Source organism: Halichoeres trimaculatus, unplaced genomic scaffold, assembly GCF_033239565.1.
Source record: "Halichoeres trimaculatus isolate MK-OKI-2021-1 unplaced genomic scaffold, fHalTri1.1 fHalTri1_scaffold_16, whole genome shotgun sequence".
Lineage (NCBI taxonomy): Eukaryota > Metazoa > Chordata > Actinopteri > Labriformes > Labridae > Halichoeres > Halichoeres trimaculatus.
Window position 1 is genome coordinate 23,088,246 of NW_027437194.1, and position 15,935 is coordinate 23,104,180.

General features: G+C 39.5%; 1 protein-coding gene across 5 annotated transcripts in view; it reads left to right on the forward strand.

The window, feature by feature from the left end:
* The window catches only part of zmiz2 (zinc finger, MIZ-type containing 2), a 33,494-nt gene that overhangs the window by 8,549 nt on the left and 9,010 nt on the right, over nt 1-15,935 (forward strand). For 3 of the 5 annotated variants that reach the window (XM_074690237.1, XM_074690238.1, XM_074690236.1), the window contains 10 exons: nt 933-1,037; nt 4,234-4,351; nt 8,714-8,916; nt 9,645-9,813; nt 11,738-11,929; nt 12,046-12,258; nt 13,611-13,688; nt 13,832-14,009; nt 14,106-14,247; nt 15,854-15,932. In XM_074690237.1, coding sequence (XP_074546338.1) covers nt 988-1,037; nt 4,234-4,351; nt 8,714-8,916; nt 9,645-9,813; nt 11,738-11,929; nt 12,046-12,258; nt 13,611-13,688; nt 13,832-14,009; nt 14,106-14,247; nt 15,854-15,932 — 1,422 coding nt within the window. In that variant the 5' untranslated portion in view covers nt 933-987. The remainder of the gene's footprint in view (nt 1-932; nt 1,038-4,233; nt 4,352-8,713; nt 8,917-9,644; nt 9,814-11,737; nt 11,930-12,045; nt 12,259-13,610; nt 13,689-13,831; nt 14,010-14,105; nt 14,248-15,853; nt 15,933-15,935) is intronic. The other 2 variants (XM_074690241.1, XM_074690239.1) reach the window with 2 other exon arrangements.

A 15,935-nucleotide genomic window follows, 5' to 3' on the forward strand; every position in this document is an offset into this window, starting at 1 on the left:
CCCTGAATTTGGAGACAGCATGTGGGTGGGAAATACTGTTGATATATCCTCATCTGGTGCATCTTCACACCTGTATTCAGTCCCAGATGTGAGACTTAACATCAGGAGGTTCACCTGGTCAGGCCCCATCACATGGCCAAAATGTAGAGACAGATGAACTATGGGTGATTTAGAATGACCAATCAACGTGATGAGCATGTTTTTGGACTGTGGGAGGAAACTGGAGAGAACAAACACATGAACAGGGAGAATCTCCACGCAGAAAGGCTCCTGGTTCAAACCAGGAACCTTCTCCTGTTAAGTGACAGAGCTCAACATTGTGCAGCCTAAATACTTTAATTCAAATAAAATAATTTCACTTAGTAAATGGAAACATGGTTAAAAGGGACAGTGAATTGAAGAAAAGCATCTCTAGTGTAATCACTGAAACCTCTGAATGTGAAGGACACCTGACTCAGTTTTCTCTCATTGGAGGGAAGGTGACAGGAAAAGACGCAGGTTGGTTATCAAATAAACCCTAAAAAGGAGATGAGATAATTCCCCCTCTCTTTTGTGTGTGTGTGTGTGTGTGTGCTTGCATGTGTGTGATTGAATGTCGGTGTGCTGCAGAGAGAAGAAGCTGCCTCTTCACATCTCTGTTCTCTTAAATTCCTTTTGAAATCAGCGAGCTAAATTTAGCTTCCCGGCACCCCTCCCCCTCCTCCGTTTGAGAGGTATCAGAGCTACAGCAGTCAGTGATAGGAGAACGTTTTGATGTGCACACACACACTCTCACACACACACAGACACACACACAGATTAAAGTGAGTGTCTGTGAGTGGGAGGGCGCTGTGTCTTTGTGCGCACACTGTAGTGGGCTGTAGTGATGATAAATTGTTGCTGTGTGGTAAATGAGCTCTGAGTAACTCCCTCCCTCCCTCATTCTCTCTCAGGGCAGCTGCCTCTTGAGGACAGTGGGGGCTCTCCCATGATCCCCCTCTTCATCCGATGAACCCCCTCAACTCCATGAAACCCTCCCTGCCTCCCACTCCACAAAGGTACACACACACATCAAACACACCAAACACACACTCTGCAGTGACATTACCCGTGTCCTCATGTGACACCTCACCTGCTCTGCCCTGTGGTGTGTTTGTTTTGGTTTGCTGTGAACCACACACGCCTCCAACACGGCGTCTGGATCTCTCAGGTTACCCGGAGTCACCCAGAAAAGCTTCAAGTTTCCTCTGAAATTTTTATCATTTGGAAAACAAATTCTCAAACAAGGTGCCCTTCAAAAAGTACAAGTCTAGTTTTAAAATCCCAAACCAGAAACTTTGCAACCATTTAGTCTTTGTTTTTGATCCAATTTTATTGCTCTTGGAAATCCAGGCAAGCTCTAGACAGAGATTCAAGCTACTGCTTCGATGTAATTCACACGGTTGGCACATTTTGTTAAAATTTTTGAATTTTTTTACTCCCTCAGGTACGAATTGCATCTCAGATTAGCCGAAAAATTACCACATGACAGTTCAGGACCTGATTTATGAGAGAAAAATGTGTTTTAGTGGCAAATGTCAGTCGACAATCAACATTTTATCACACCAACTCTAACACATGGTAAGATTTTAAGAATGATGATTGCATCATCTTTTATTATTTTGTCTATCTGCTGTATTTTTCCTTCCTAAGTAATTCTTTAAAATGTTAAAAATAAAAAAGTTGTTCTTAGATATTGTGTAAAAGTCAGTTTATTTCCACAGTTCAGTTCAGTTCGAAAAGTGAAAAAGAGTGAAGAGTGAAATATTTCAACATCTTTTTTTTTCATTGTGATGATTATGACAGAAATAACATAAAGAAAGTTGTTTTTTATTTCAAAGTGGCAATGATTCAAAAGCAGGCGGTGTGCACGTTGTGCCACAACAGTTTGTTTCCTCTGTGTGTTCTTGTTAAACAAAGAAAATCTGAATAAAAGCCGTCAGACAGGGTTCAACTACCCCAAAACACAATCACCAACTGTCGAGTCAATCGACTGTTGAGTGTTTTCTGTGTTCTGCCGATGTTGGAAGCATCTTGATTAGATTTACTCAAGCCAAAACACTCTTTAATTGAGTGCAGCCACAAAGACTTCTGACTGCTCTATTTCTCCTCAGAAAGCCATGAAAGCAGGAGACGTGCTGCCAACTCACTGACACGACACGCAGCCTCAGAGAAACAAAGAGAGGGATCAGACTAACTAGGGATTACATCTGATCCAGTCTATTTGAAAATAAACTCATGATTTAGGCCTCAAAGTGTAGAAATGTGGATTGAGATGTAAATTCAGAGGAGAGTTCTCATATGATGTCCTTAGCTCTGTTTTTGCGAAGGTAAATGCAATTTAGATCATTGTGATACCTAAAAAGTTCAATAGTGGGGAAGTGTTCAGGTAAACTGATTAACAGGAAGAGGTGAATCAGCAGGGATGGTGGAAACAAAACCCTTTGGATCTGACACTGATGATTAAAAATGTCAAATTTAAGTGTTTGTTTTAAAAACTAAAAAGCCCCGGTTGTTTTTTCAAGTGTCTGCCACCATTGAGAGGTTTCTGTTAGAAGAAAGCTTTTTTTATTTAGATAACATCCTTTTTGAAATGTAGCAACTCTTTTGAGAAAAGAAATAATAGATATTGTCAAGGCCTTTTTACGTCCTTTGGTTGATAGAGTCTGGTGGCTTTCGGCAGACATGGCAAACAGTTGTTTCTGGAAAAACAGAAATCAAAATGACACATTTGAAATCTAACGGGAAAGGTTAAATCTGAACCTTAGTCTCGATGGTTTACATCACAACCTGTCACACGGCTGGAAAAACATCTGAATACCTGTCAGAGAAATATACCTGAGGTTATGAAGGGTTCTACCTAGGTACTGTTTGATTCTCAAATGGTTTTATGTTGACACACATCTCTATTATTCAACACTCTATTCAAGAGTTGAAGGCTTTTCCTTTACAGATCATTTGTATCTATAGTTTTTCAGACTAGGAATAAGAAACAACACCTGTCAGTAAGATAAAACAGGTTTTCCCAACCTCTTAGCCTATGAACCCCAAAACAACGATATTGGCCACTGGTGGTAACCCCTTGTCGTGAGAATATACTAACCGGCAAACCCAAAAACTACAAAAAAAAAGCCAACGGTACTTAATTTATCCCATGTTCACATATTTCTGTTTCCTAAATGAATCTTCCTCGACTGATACCGTCGTTATCCATGTTTAGTCACTTAGGGACTTGACAAAGACAACAGCCCAAACACTTTCTGTTTGTACAATACCAGATTTAATCTCTATTTTGTTCATGTTTTTTCAGTAATGGATAAAATATAAAACTGTAAATAGTTTTTATTTTGGAAGGCATTTCTCAACCCCTCTATTAGTGTTTTGTGACCCCTCATTGAGTCCTGAACCCCTTTGGGAACCAAAGGCATTAAGGACCTTGACTGGTTCGAATTGAACAAACATTAGCTACTAGAGTAAAACTTTTTCTTCCTTTGACTGTTTAGACCTTAATAACTATGTAAAGTAAAATAAAGTCCAGGTTTCAGCCATAGCTGCCTTTCTAACAATGCACTGGAGTAACTGTAGTATGTTATTGTACATTTTTGTCATTTTCACACAAGGTTTCTTAAAGAATATCACCAGTGACTCTTTTTTATGAATGTACTAAGGTGACCTTGGGGAAGAAGAAATAAAACATTATTTTGCTTATAAGAGATTTTTCCTTCATATAAAAGTCTGTTTGTATTCAGGGAGGCTGTGACTCAGTGGAAGAGTCGGTTGTCCCTCAGTTGGAAGGTCAGGGTTTCTATCCCAGCTCCACCAATCACAAAGCTCCTCAAAAAGTCCCTAGTTCCTGGGTTGAAAAGCACCTTTCGTCATTGAGACAATACAGACCAGAAAGCTCATATTTGGAGGCAGTGGGAACTCCTTCAATGGAATGTGGCATTTGTTAAGTGGTGGATCCCTGTTGAGGAAATGCTTTAAAAGAAGGAAGAGTAACCTTAGTATCACATACTGAGGTTAATTGATGTCTCTGAGGTGTGAATGATGTATTTACTCAGCTCTGTCTTTGATGTTTTAGTGTAAATAATCTCTGACAGAGTGTTAAACACACAGTATGATGAAAACACTCTGTGTGATGTCGTTCGTATCTGCATGAATCTTTCCTGAACCTTCCCGACCATCCCAGTAACTCGGCTTCCTCTCCTCCTGCAGCAGTGACGGCCCCTTCCTAAACGACCCAGTCTCCTGGCAACCAGGCACCAATCAGCACGCGGGATCTCTCTCTGTAGTAACCACAGTGTGGGGCGTGACCAATCCCACACACAGTCAGGTAACACACGCCTCAGCACCCGGGGACATTCCTCTTCTCCTCCTGTTTTATGTGCTGTAATCAGAGGAAAAGCAGCTGCAGCAGAAAGCACACACAAAGATTATTTATTTATCTATGGCATCCAGGCTCTGGATAGAGGAAAAGGGACAGTTCAGTGTATTTGCTTAGTTTTGATGGAAACTGTTAAAGCTACTGTCAGAAAATATATCTTTAGAATTTAAGAGCTCGTACATATTACGATTCTTTTTGGAATAAGATGCTGTCCTTTAACGTAAAACTTAAAATACAAAATCAGTGTTTGTCACTTTACAGATTCATAACAGCAAAAAGCCTAATTTAGAAGTACTGTCATCTTTAACAGAAGCTAGCTTGTCATGTGTAACCTGTTTGTAAAAAGTCTGCAAACATAATGTTAACATGTAATGGACAATCCCAATAACAAGCTAACATAGCTAGCATCTCAATCGAGAGTGTGTTTACCTGTGAAACAACAACCAGTTGCAGTTGCTGATGATAGATTACACAACCACCACTTTACAAATTAAAACTTAAAGGTATGTACTTCAGCCTCTGACTGAGTAAAAAGCTCAAAGTCAAAGTCAAACTTGTATTAGACAGAACTGATCATGTGATGGCATTGCAGGCCCATAGAGGGCAGCACATGAGTTCTTTCCTAAGAGCCTCCTTCCAAAATAATTGTTATTCATCTCTCCAAAATACAAACTAAACGGTTGAATATCATCAATTGAAACAAGAAGCAGTGGTCAAACAGCTGTTGGTTATTTTGAGGAGATATTGAAGTCTCTTTACATCCCAGCAGACATCTGAGACAGAATGCTGGATATACAAAAGACAAAACAACACAGTTTGTTAGACTGACTGACTTTTAAGCATGCCAAAAAACCCTTTAACATTTCTTGAATTGCAAAATGTTTTCTGAGGTGCAAGTTGTCATTATGGGAGACACAGATAAGAAATACCGGGAAGATAAAATCAGCGAATTAATGGGAAAACAGTGGAGTCTTTATTAAAGTCATAAATTTCTGAGAAACATTGTGCACACTCTGAGATTTTAATCAGAATCATAAAAAGAAACTCAGTCTTTGAGGTGTAGAAATTGTAAATTTACGACTAAACAGCTGACATGACTGAGATATAAACCATAAATTTCATTAAAAAGTACAGAGATGTTCTTAGAGATTATACTCATAAACAAATGAAAGACCCACTCAGATTATTCAAAGATTAAGTAATTTCATATAAAAGAAAATATCAAAGGTCACATTCTTAAGAACTGAAAGGACTACTCTGATATAGTTTGAGATTAAAGTTGTACATTATTTGGATGGCTTTTAATCCTTAACTCAGTGGTAGAAGATCAGGGTTCACCAAAAAAAAAAAAAACGTTTTAAAGTTGAGGCTTTTTTCTTTTAACAATGAAAAAAATCTTGGCTTTTTGTTTTACATTCTTAGATTTAAGTCAGACAAATGACCAAAAGGGTGAGTATTCGTCTTTCCTATATTGTAAATTTCATGTTTATTAAGTAACAATCCTGGATGTTCAAACTAGGCGTGTGCAGAATTTTAAACCTCTACATGTTTGTATATTGGAGAAATCCCTGCATTTGTCTGTGAATAGCACTGATTGACTGCTGAAATGATGAAGACATAACAGCACATTGGAGTGATTGGCCTCAAACCACAAGGTCTGCCCATAATTCCAGCCCCAGCAGACCTCCAGAGGGCTGGCCAATCAGAGGTAGGGGGGTATGTGGAGCAGGGAGCCTTAAAGAGGCAGCAGCTAAAACAAAGTGTTTCAGATAGAGGCTTAAAAAAGGGTTTTCTAAAACACCAGTGAGAGAAAAATGGGGCTTTTTTGAGCTGTAAATCAAGTGAAGCGAAAAAACCCTAACAGAAAATAAAAACAAAACACAGAAAAACAGTAGCCCCTCTTTTAGTTGTTAAAAACTTTTACTACTATCTACGACATCATGGGGTAACTTTTTTGGTATTCTGAGATGCAAATTCTAAATAACATAGAATGAAAATCAGTACATTTCCATCTATCTATCTATCTATCTATCTATCTATCTATCTATCTATCTATCTATCTATCTATCTATCTATCTATCTATCTATCTATCTATCTATCTATCTATCTAGAGAAGAGAAACTGAAACTTAAGTATAGCTCTCATCACCCAAGTACTGATCAATACTGATCCCAACGTAGGCATCAATATATCAATATTTTAGATTGATCAGCACACCACTACTCACAACTATATATAGATCTATATATATTTTTTTTAGGAATGGATCGAAGAGCCGCTCACTGAAAGGCAAATTAGCCACATGTGGCTGGCAAGCCACAGGTTGGCCACCCCTGCTTTATGGCATCAAACTTGCATATTTATGGGGATCTTTTAACAGAAGCAGACGCTACTCTTGATAATTTATCTGGACAATTTCCATGATTTTAATTAGAGCAGTTAACAGCTGACTGTTAGCAGCTGCTGAGCTCACACACTTCCCCTTTATACTTCCCAATAATCCCAGCTTCACATGTATGATCATGAACTAACCATAACTTTGAGTTGAAACCCCTGGATCCCATCTTACGCTGGAGTTAAGGGAAGTTGTCAATGGAGGAGAAGTACAGTGTTTCTCTCCTCTGGAATAAATAAACTCTGAAAGCTGCTCTAAAGGTCACTCCTACACTCTGCTGTAAGTAGGAGGAAGCTTCTTCTCATTCTTCACTTCCAGATTAAATAGTTTTTACTCCCTGCTCGGCTGCGTGAAAAGATTTAAGTGTGATCTTCACAGCTTATTAAATCAGAGTCGCACATATTTGGTTCTTCTTGAAAGTGTGGGAGTTAAAGCACTTTGACAACTTTTCTATCCTGGGAAATAAATCTCCTGGAATAAAATCTGAGAGGGCGTCATTTATCAAAGCAGAAAACATTAGATATATTAGATTTAAAGGGGACAGAAAACTTCACATTTCAGTACTTCTGATATCCTTTAACTAACATCTGCTCTGCAAATATAGGTAATGCATTCAAGAGGAGGTTTGGCAAAGACAGTTTTTCACATTTTTATAAAGGAGCCAAAAAATCTAAATTGATTTATTTTGAGTTTGCGCACCATCTGAACTACTTTTTTATTACCAGTTAATTGGTTAAAGAAAGGATTTTAGGTGATTTTTAAGTCTTTATTTTGTCCCTCTGGTGCCCCTGTAGTATCTTCAAATTATTTACAGCTAAAAAACATCCCTTTTTTCTCTCACTGGTGTTTTAGAAAACCCTTTTGTCAGCTTCTATATGAAACCTTTTGTTTTGGCTGCTGTCTCTTTAAGAGTCCATGCTCCACAAACCCCCTTCAAGATGATCGGTTAGCCCTCTGGAGGCCTGTTGGAGGTGGTGATATGGGCATACCTTGGTGTTTGAGGCCCACCCCTCCAACTTGGCATGACTCAGATATCCTTATATGATCCCGTAAATATCTGGTGATCTTTTTTGAGTGGAGCATTTTGATCAGTTTATAGACAGATTCAGGGATTTCTACAACACATGAATATGTAGAAGTTTGAAAATCTAAACACATTTGGTCTGAACATCCAGCATTATTACTGATATATGGGAAAGCAGAATACACACCAGTGCTTTGTGCTCTGCTTGTGTTCTTCTATTTACTGTATTTTTGTGTTCAACCCGATCTAAGTAACGTTGAAGACTAAAAAGTGTTAATTTTTCTGTTGTTAGGTTTGAGTAGTCTAAAAAAGTTTCTGATTTAATTTTCATAAGAACCCTTTCAAAGGATGTCAAAGGAAGTGATGTTTTACTGTAGCTTGTGTTACTGTAGCTTACCTTAAAGATAAAAAATACACACTGCATAGATAAAGACAACAGGTAAAATCAGGTGAGATGATTCGTTTTTTTTTTTTAACTGAGGGGTCACTAAAGGCCTTCCTGCCACCTGCTGGGCCTATTCAGGTCAGGTTGTTTGGCTCTGTGTGGATGTTTTCAGTGTTCTCATTGACTGCTCATCCAATCCACTTCACACGTGACAATGCACATTGAGCCTGCAGCTACACTAAACTTAGAGAGAGATAAAAACAATCAGACAAACACCAAAAACACCAGGAAATCAGGGGGGAAAGTATTATAGACTGTCACCAAAACAATCCAGTACCTTGGCGCTTGCAGTTTATGGTGAAACTTTGTGTGAGTGGGTTTAATTAAGAGTTTCAGAGTTTTGTTGATGTCACACCAAAACTTATAGGAAAGTAAATCACATCTTAATGTTATGTCAGCGGAGATCTTAGCCGCTGTGGTAATCTCGATCTTTGTTTCCCACGCAGGTGTTCGGTGCACCCATGGGTCCAGGTGAGAGCTCTGGTGGTCACATGATGCCCGGCGGCAGCCCTGGGATGGGTCCAGGTATGGGCTCTCAGTTCATGGGACAGCAGTCATATGGAGACGCTGTCTCTAAAGGATACGGACAACCAGTGATGTACGGGCGTCACAATGCTGCTTATAACCCCGCCTCAGCATACGGAGGAAGGTACGCTTTAATGCTCCCTCTTAAAATTAACCCTAACATTAAACCCACCTGAGCTCAGGGAGAATCAAAACAAAAAACCACCAAATGATTGAGAGCTCAGCTCTGTTTCTGAATGCCCTGCTTTAGTTGTAAGCAATATTACAAAATTTCAAATTTTAGATTACGATATTACAAAAATAAAAAAAAAATAAACAAAATTAAGGAAATCAAAAGAAATGATATGAATTTATTTTCGATGATAAATATATATATATATATATATGTGTATATATATATATATATATATATATATATATATATATATATATATATATATATATAAACTCTATTTTGTTGCTTACAAATGTTGTCTTTTCAAAATGACATCAATCAACAGCCAAATACATAAAGAGCCATGAAAAAACGAGAGCTTACAAATGGTTTCTTTTCAAAATTTAAGAATTTAATTTATAAAATTAATCCACTTTATTAATCGATCAGAGCTGTTTGTTTTATGCTGCTGTTCCTTGGAGCTATTTCTGCTGGATTCAGTTGAACATATGTCAGCCTGGCTGTTATCACCCACTGCTGTGACTCACTGCTAATGATGAAGCTACACACACACACACACACACACACACACACACACACACACACACACACACACACACACACACACACACACACACACACACACACACACACACACAGAGTTCTCCTCCCACTCATCTCTGTGTCTTCCCCTGCAGTTACTCTGGAAACAGTGGAGGTGCCGGTCTTGGCGTCCGTCCTCCCTCAGACTTCTCCCAGGCCGCCGCTGCTGCTGTTGCTGCCGCTGCTGCCACAGCAACTGCTGCTGCAACGGCAACTGTTGCAGCAATCCAGGAGAAGCAAAACCAGGAGCTGAGCTATGGACAGGTAGATGTTCCTGACACACTGTTTTAAAAGATGGATGATATCACAGCTTCCCAAAAGTTAAACCAAACACTTAGAGCTCCCCCTGCTGACTGGCTGTGGTACAGCTCCTAAAGCTTCCTCCTGCCTGCTAACAGATGGGACATAGGTCACACTTTTACATCAAAATACACATTGAACAGACTTTTTAAAAAATCCTTAGTTAATAGAAGATGTCTAAATCAAATCTGAAACCTCCTCAGTGCTGGGAGGAATAAATTATTGTTGTTTTTTAAAGTTCTTCATTATCTGGGGGCTGGAGTCCAATTCATCCTCACACAATGTGACATGACTCACTGCTGGAGCTTTTCTTTGGCTCTGATGAACATGAAAGCTTTCAGGTTGAATCATCAGAAGAACAGGGAAATAAGCAGTCAGCTGTAAAATATCACAGCTGAACTTTGCTTAAAGGGATATTTTGGTATTTTTAACCTCTGCCCTATTATTAAAAGTGTTGCAGTTAAAGAAGCTGGCAGGTAAAAATGTTTGGCTCTGATCCAGATGACTGATTTAGCCAACTTTTGCAAAACTGGTGAACAGCTGCAAACAAATCCTAGGGATGAAATGAGCCAAATCAGACAAAATTCCTTAAAAGCTCAAAATGTGTAAACGAGAACTTCTTGCTTTTGTCACAGAGGGGCTCAGATTGGTACTTTGTTGCTGCATGAATTGTCTTCAAGAGCTAGGGACTGGATTTAGCTCTGGGGTAATTGATCTTCTCTTTGAAGCCATCCAGCCCTAGGGGTGGGTTTATTGATGATAAACGTTTGTCAAAGACCCATTTTCCCAAGACCAAGACAAGCTGAAATTCTTCACTTATGATAAAAATTTTGACAAACTTTTATGAGAAGATGAAAATGTCCAATGACATTTTCAACACTGTGTCTCTAACCTATAAAAAATCAAACAATGCCTTCCTGTTGAATGCTTACTGAGTTAGCAGAGTTAGCAGGGTTAGCATTGTTAGTTCTGTCTCTTGTCATTCTCATGTTCATTGATGATATTAACGTCAGTGTGCGGTAGTGACAAAACCAGTTACTGGGCTGACGTTTGTTCTGTATTTTACATTTGAGGTTTTTTGCAGCTGTTAGCGTCATTAGCTCTGTCTCATTAGCACCATTTATCTGTTTGGTGGGACATTAGACACATTAAGGTAGACAGTTAGAAGTTGGAATCAACTTTTCTTCATCAGAGAAGGAGAAGCACCTCAGAGTGCATTTAGAGACTGTTGTAAAAGTGAAACACAGTTCTTGTTTTGTGTGTTCATAAGCACTTTGGGATTAAAAACAGAGCCATAGTGACGACGGAGAGTTTTCTTTTTATTTGACTTGGAATAAGGAGCATTCCTCTTCAACTCCAATTCTATCTGTGTGTGATGACTTTTACATACTCTATGGATCAGTAGGGCGAACACAGGAGCTTTACACTGAGAGGAGAGTCCAGGATCACTTATTATACTAAGATATTACACAAGAAAAAAATGTGACTAAAACTGAGACTAAATCTAAAACAGCTGCCTAAATGAACTCTATTTTGCAGCGATGTTAGAGAGCAGAAGCTGGTTTACTGCTGTTTACACTGATTCATGACACATGCCTCCTATTAGCAGCAGACATCACATAATCTGACACCGCTGGCTCTGCCTGAGTATTTACTGTGTGGATCGAGTATTTACAGAATGAGACACAGCAAACACAGTTTGGATTTTGATAGATTAGTGTTTTCAGGTTGTATGAACAAAACAAAAGCAGGACGTACCACATGCTTGCCAACAAGTTTTTTATATGTTCCTATTTTAATCTGTTTTTATAACTTTCCACCCTCTCTGTCTGTTCACACTCTGAGCTCTGTTTATAACCCTGCTGTCATTCGTTCCTTTCTCTTCCAGATGGGTGGAGCATCCTCTTACAGCACCCAGTTCCTGTCTCACTCGGGGCCTCGTGGCCCCCCAGGGATGGTCTCCTCGAGGCCTGGGCCTCCACCTTCCGGTGGGGGCATGTATCCCTCCCATCAGAAGATGCCCCAGCATGGAGGGTACCCTGGGGCTCAGCAGGGACTCAAACGGCCTTTTCATTCAGAGGTACGCAGAGCGCTTGTGAATATTTGTTGTATTTCTCAAAGTAAACCACTAAAAGTAAAGTGAAATTAATTTATAAAAGGTTTACAAGAAGATTAGAATATTTAATCATCTCCCAGGGCTTCCCCGTGCAGCAGTACGGTTCTGGTGGGATGTCTGGGTACCCAAACCAGCCCCTTCAGTACCCTGCGGGTCCTCAGCAGCGGTGTGCACCCTCCCCCTCGTACCCCTCCAGCAGGATGCCGTTAATGGGACAGTACAGCTCTGCATCACACAACCAGGCACAGCTCCCACCTGGAGCCGGACAACCCAACCCTCCACAGTACTACAAGGTAGTTAATCACTTCCTGTTCCTTTTCAAATTAAGAGCCTCACTGATGCAGGGAACAACATCTGTATTTTCAAAACAACAAAACAGACTTAATTTATTTTTAATCAAGAAGATATACAAAAGTCTTTAGTTAAAGCTCTTATTAAGTTTTTTAGGAATTGTGTTGTTGAGAGTATTTATTTAAGAATTAAACCAGAGTCATACATATTTGATTCTTCTTGAAAGTGTGAGAGTCAAAGCAATTCAACAGCTTTTCTGTCTTGCTAAATATCTCCTAAATACAACCAGACCACTAAGTTAATTAAATTTAAACAATGAAACTGCATATATTGGCACTTTGTTTAATCTGTCAACTATATTTGGAACATTTCAATATTTTGTTTAACTAGTTGTCAAATTTTGAAAAAGAAGCCAACAAATCAAAAGAAAATAACATGTTGAGAAACTACTCACATGAGGGAATCATCTGATCGATACAGTCCATGACCAGTTAATCAGTTTATAAGGGAATAGTGTGTTTTAGTCTCTATTCTGTCCCTCATAGTATCCTCAAAAATCCAGATTTTCTTCTCACTGGTTAGGTGATGACCTCATCATTTCAGAAAGTCCAGTGAAGATCGGGTGCTATTGTTTTGGAACAGAGTGTGTTTATCAGTGTACAGATTCAGGGATTTTCTACAACATATGAACATATAGAGGACTGAAAATCTGCATAGGTTTAGTCTACACATCTAGCAATGATGCTTTTTATCCATGTTTAGGATATTGAAAAGCAGAATACCCCTTCTTTGGTGCAACATTTGTTACAATAAAAAGTTTAGATCATATAGCATATTTTATGATATTAATTTGATCCCTAAATAAAGACACTGGTAGGAACTGTTTCTGTTGTTAATATGAACTTAAGCTTTAACTGCAATGCAGAATAATAGGATGTTAATTAAAGTGTTAAAATGTGATTAATTATGATTAAAAGCTTGACAGCCCTAATTTATTGAATGAATGGCTGCTCTTCTGATCCTTGGTGATGGTTCACCTGAGAGTGTTTCATTAAGACTGATGAAAACACTTCAAGCTGTCAGTTTAGACAACAGCAGCAGACATCTGTTAGCAAACAGTCACTTATCGGAAAAAAGAGCAGGTTGATCATTAATGAAACAGCGTTCGCCAAAAATGGCAAACTCCATTCATCCAACCCAAGACTGTGCTGTTTTGTAAACAGATGTCATTTGCTGAACTGTGTGGGGTCTGGAGAAACGGATCAGTGGCTCACACTTGTGTGTCTTCTGTGTGTTTGTGTGTGTGTGTGTGTGTTTGTGTGTGTGTGTGTGTGTGTGTGTGTGTGTGCTGCAGTCAGAGCCGTTTAACGGTCAGGGCGGTCTGCCGCCTGCAGGAGGATACAATGCCTTCACTCAGGCTGCGGTCAGCGGGGTAAGTCATGGATGCACTCAACTCTTTTTAAAATCACTTAACGAGTCCAATTAAGAGACAAACCCAACAACAAACAGAACGGTGACAGGCTTATTCTCCTAAGACATCTAATGAGATACTTTCCCTCCTCCTCGTCCTCACAGCCAGGTCGGGGGGGAGTCATGCCAGGGTACCCAAGTTCACCGATGGGAGGGAACCCCACGCCTCCGATGACACCTGGGACCTCCATACCTCCGTACCTGTCACCGGGTCAGGACACAAAACCCCCTTACCTCCCACCTGACACCAAACCCAACATCATCTCTCAGCAGCCCCCTACAGGTGAGAAAGAGAACTACAGAATTATCCAACCAGCAGTGATGGTCAAACAGCATGGTTGAAGCATCCCAAAAATCACTCTTAAATTTCACCCTCCAGGTAACCCAAGTGACGACCTGCGCCTGACGTTCCCGGTAAGAGACGGCGTGGTGTTGGAGCCGTTCAGATTGGAGCACAACCTGGCTGTCAGTAACCATGCCTACCAGCTGAGAGACTCCGTCTACAAAACACTCATGCAAAGGTAAATAGAGGTTTGCAGACGGAGTTCATCACTTCCTTCTTCTTTTCGTTGACAACATTTAAAAAAATCCAACTGGTCAAAACAGGCCAAAATACACCAGATCCATACCTGATCCATCATGGCACTGGGTCTGAAAGGTTTCAGTTCTAGTCAATGTTTCATCCATGCATCAATTTATCTCAGACCCGATTCAACGTTACAGGAGCTCAGACACTGAAATAACACTCAAAAATCCAGTTGACTTTCAAAATAGAATACCCGTCTCTGCTTTATTGTACTTAACTTAACTACAACTACATAACGACTTAATGAGGGAAAGGATCATCATTGGAATGGGGAACGCAGGCACTACTCGGTCACATGACCCTAGCTGTCTGACTTTTGCTGCACACAAAGTAAAGCAACAACCTCAGGCTGTGAGAAATAAAGCCAGAAACTGCAGTTCTTTAAGTGTCCTCTAGAGGCTGACTGCAGAAACAGCAGAAACCACATAGACACTCATTCAGACAACTGACCTAAAATCTATGCTCCAGAAAAAAACAGGTGACATCATGTTTGATACAGTCTGTGGGAGGATGGAGATGAAACAGTGATGGAGTGGAGGCAGATCTCGTGTGAGTCTGTTGTGAAAGTAAATAATGAAGGAGGAAAAACGTCACAGACACTCATTAGTACAATGTGATGTAGGAGAAAAACATGAAGAAATCATAATAAAGTCTTTCAATACATTTTTCATTTTTTGTCATAGTTTCTCCTTTGTTGCTCCAGGCCCTTTAAGTATTTGTTTTTGCTTGCTGTCAGCAGCTGCTCTGATATCAATATCTTAAGAACATGTCATCACTCATGAGTTAACAGACTTTTGATTTAAAGTACTTAATCCTTTGGCTTTAACATCTTTTCACGAGCTGATCAAAGACTGCTGCTTCGCCTGTCTGTTATCAGTGTTGACAATGTAATTAATAAAAAGGTCTTCTTGGTTGGGGAATCCTCTTTGGGATCTTTTAAAAAGGCCTTAAATACATATTGAAATGGTTTTAAAGGTTTTTCTTTGCATCAAATGTTCATTTGACTTCTAATCAAAAGCTTTAAAAAAACGTAAACCACTATTAGGTTTCCTGATAGTTTGTTTTTAAGCAGGATAGCTGAAAAATATTACATGACTACAGAGGTAGATAAAACTAGAAACCAGTGAACATTATTTGACCCAGAGACACATTCCTCTTCATCTAATCTTTAAAACAGGACGTCTCTTTGAATATTGACAGCATCAAGTGATGTTTTTTAACAATAACTCACTTCTCTAAGATCTTTGTGCTGAATTCATCTTTCACACACAGGTAAATATTTTCTCTTTATCCACTTTTCTCCAAAGTAAAGATGAACAGAGGAGATGTTTACTGCGTCTGCAGGACGTACACGTCTCATAATCACATCAGTTTTAAAAACATGAAGCTCCAGAGTGATTCAGAGCGCTGCACCTCTCTTTGTTTTTCTTCCTGAAAGATTTCTGTACAAAGAAAAACACCACCAGAAGAAAAACACATGAGGAATGTTTAATAACCCCACCCAGTCTCTTATTCAGCATGTGCTGTGTCTCCCCCCGCAGGCCGGACCTGGAACTACAGCTAAAGTGTTACCACCATGAAGACAGGCAGATGAACACGAACTGGCCCGCTTCAGTGCAAGTA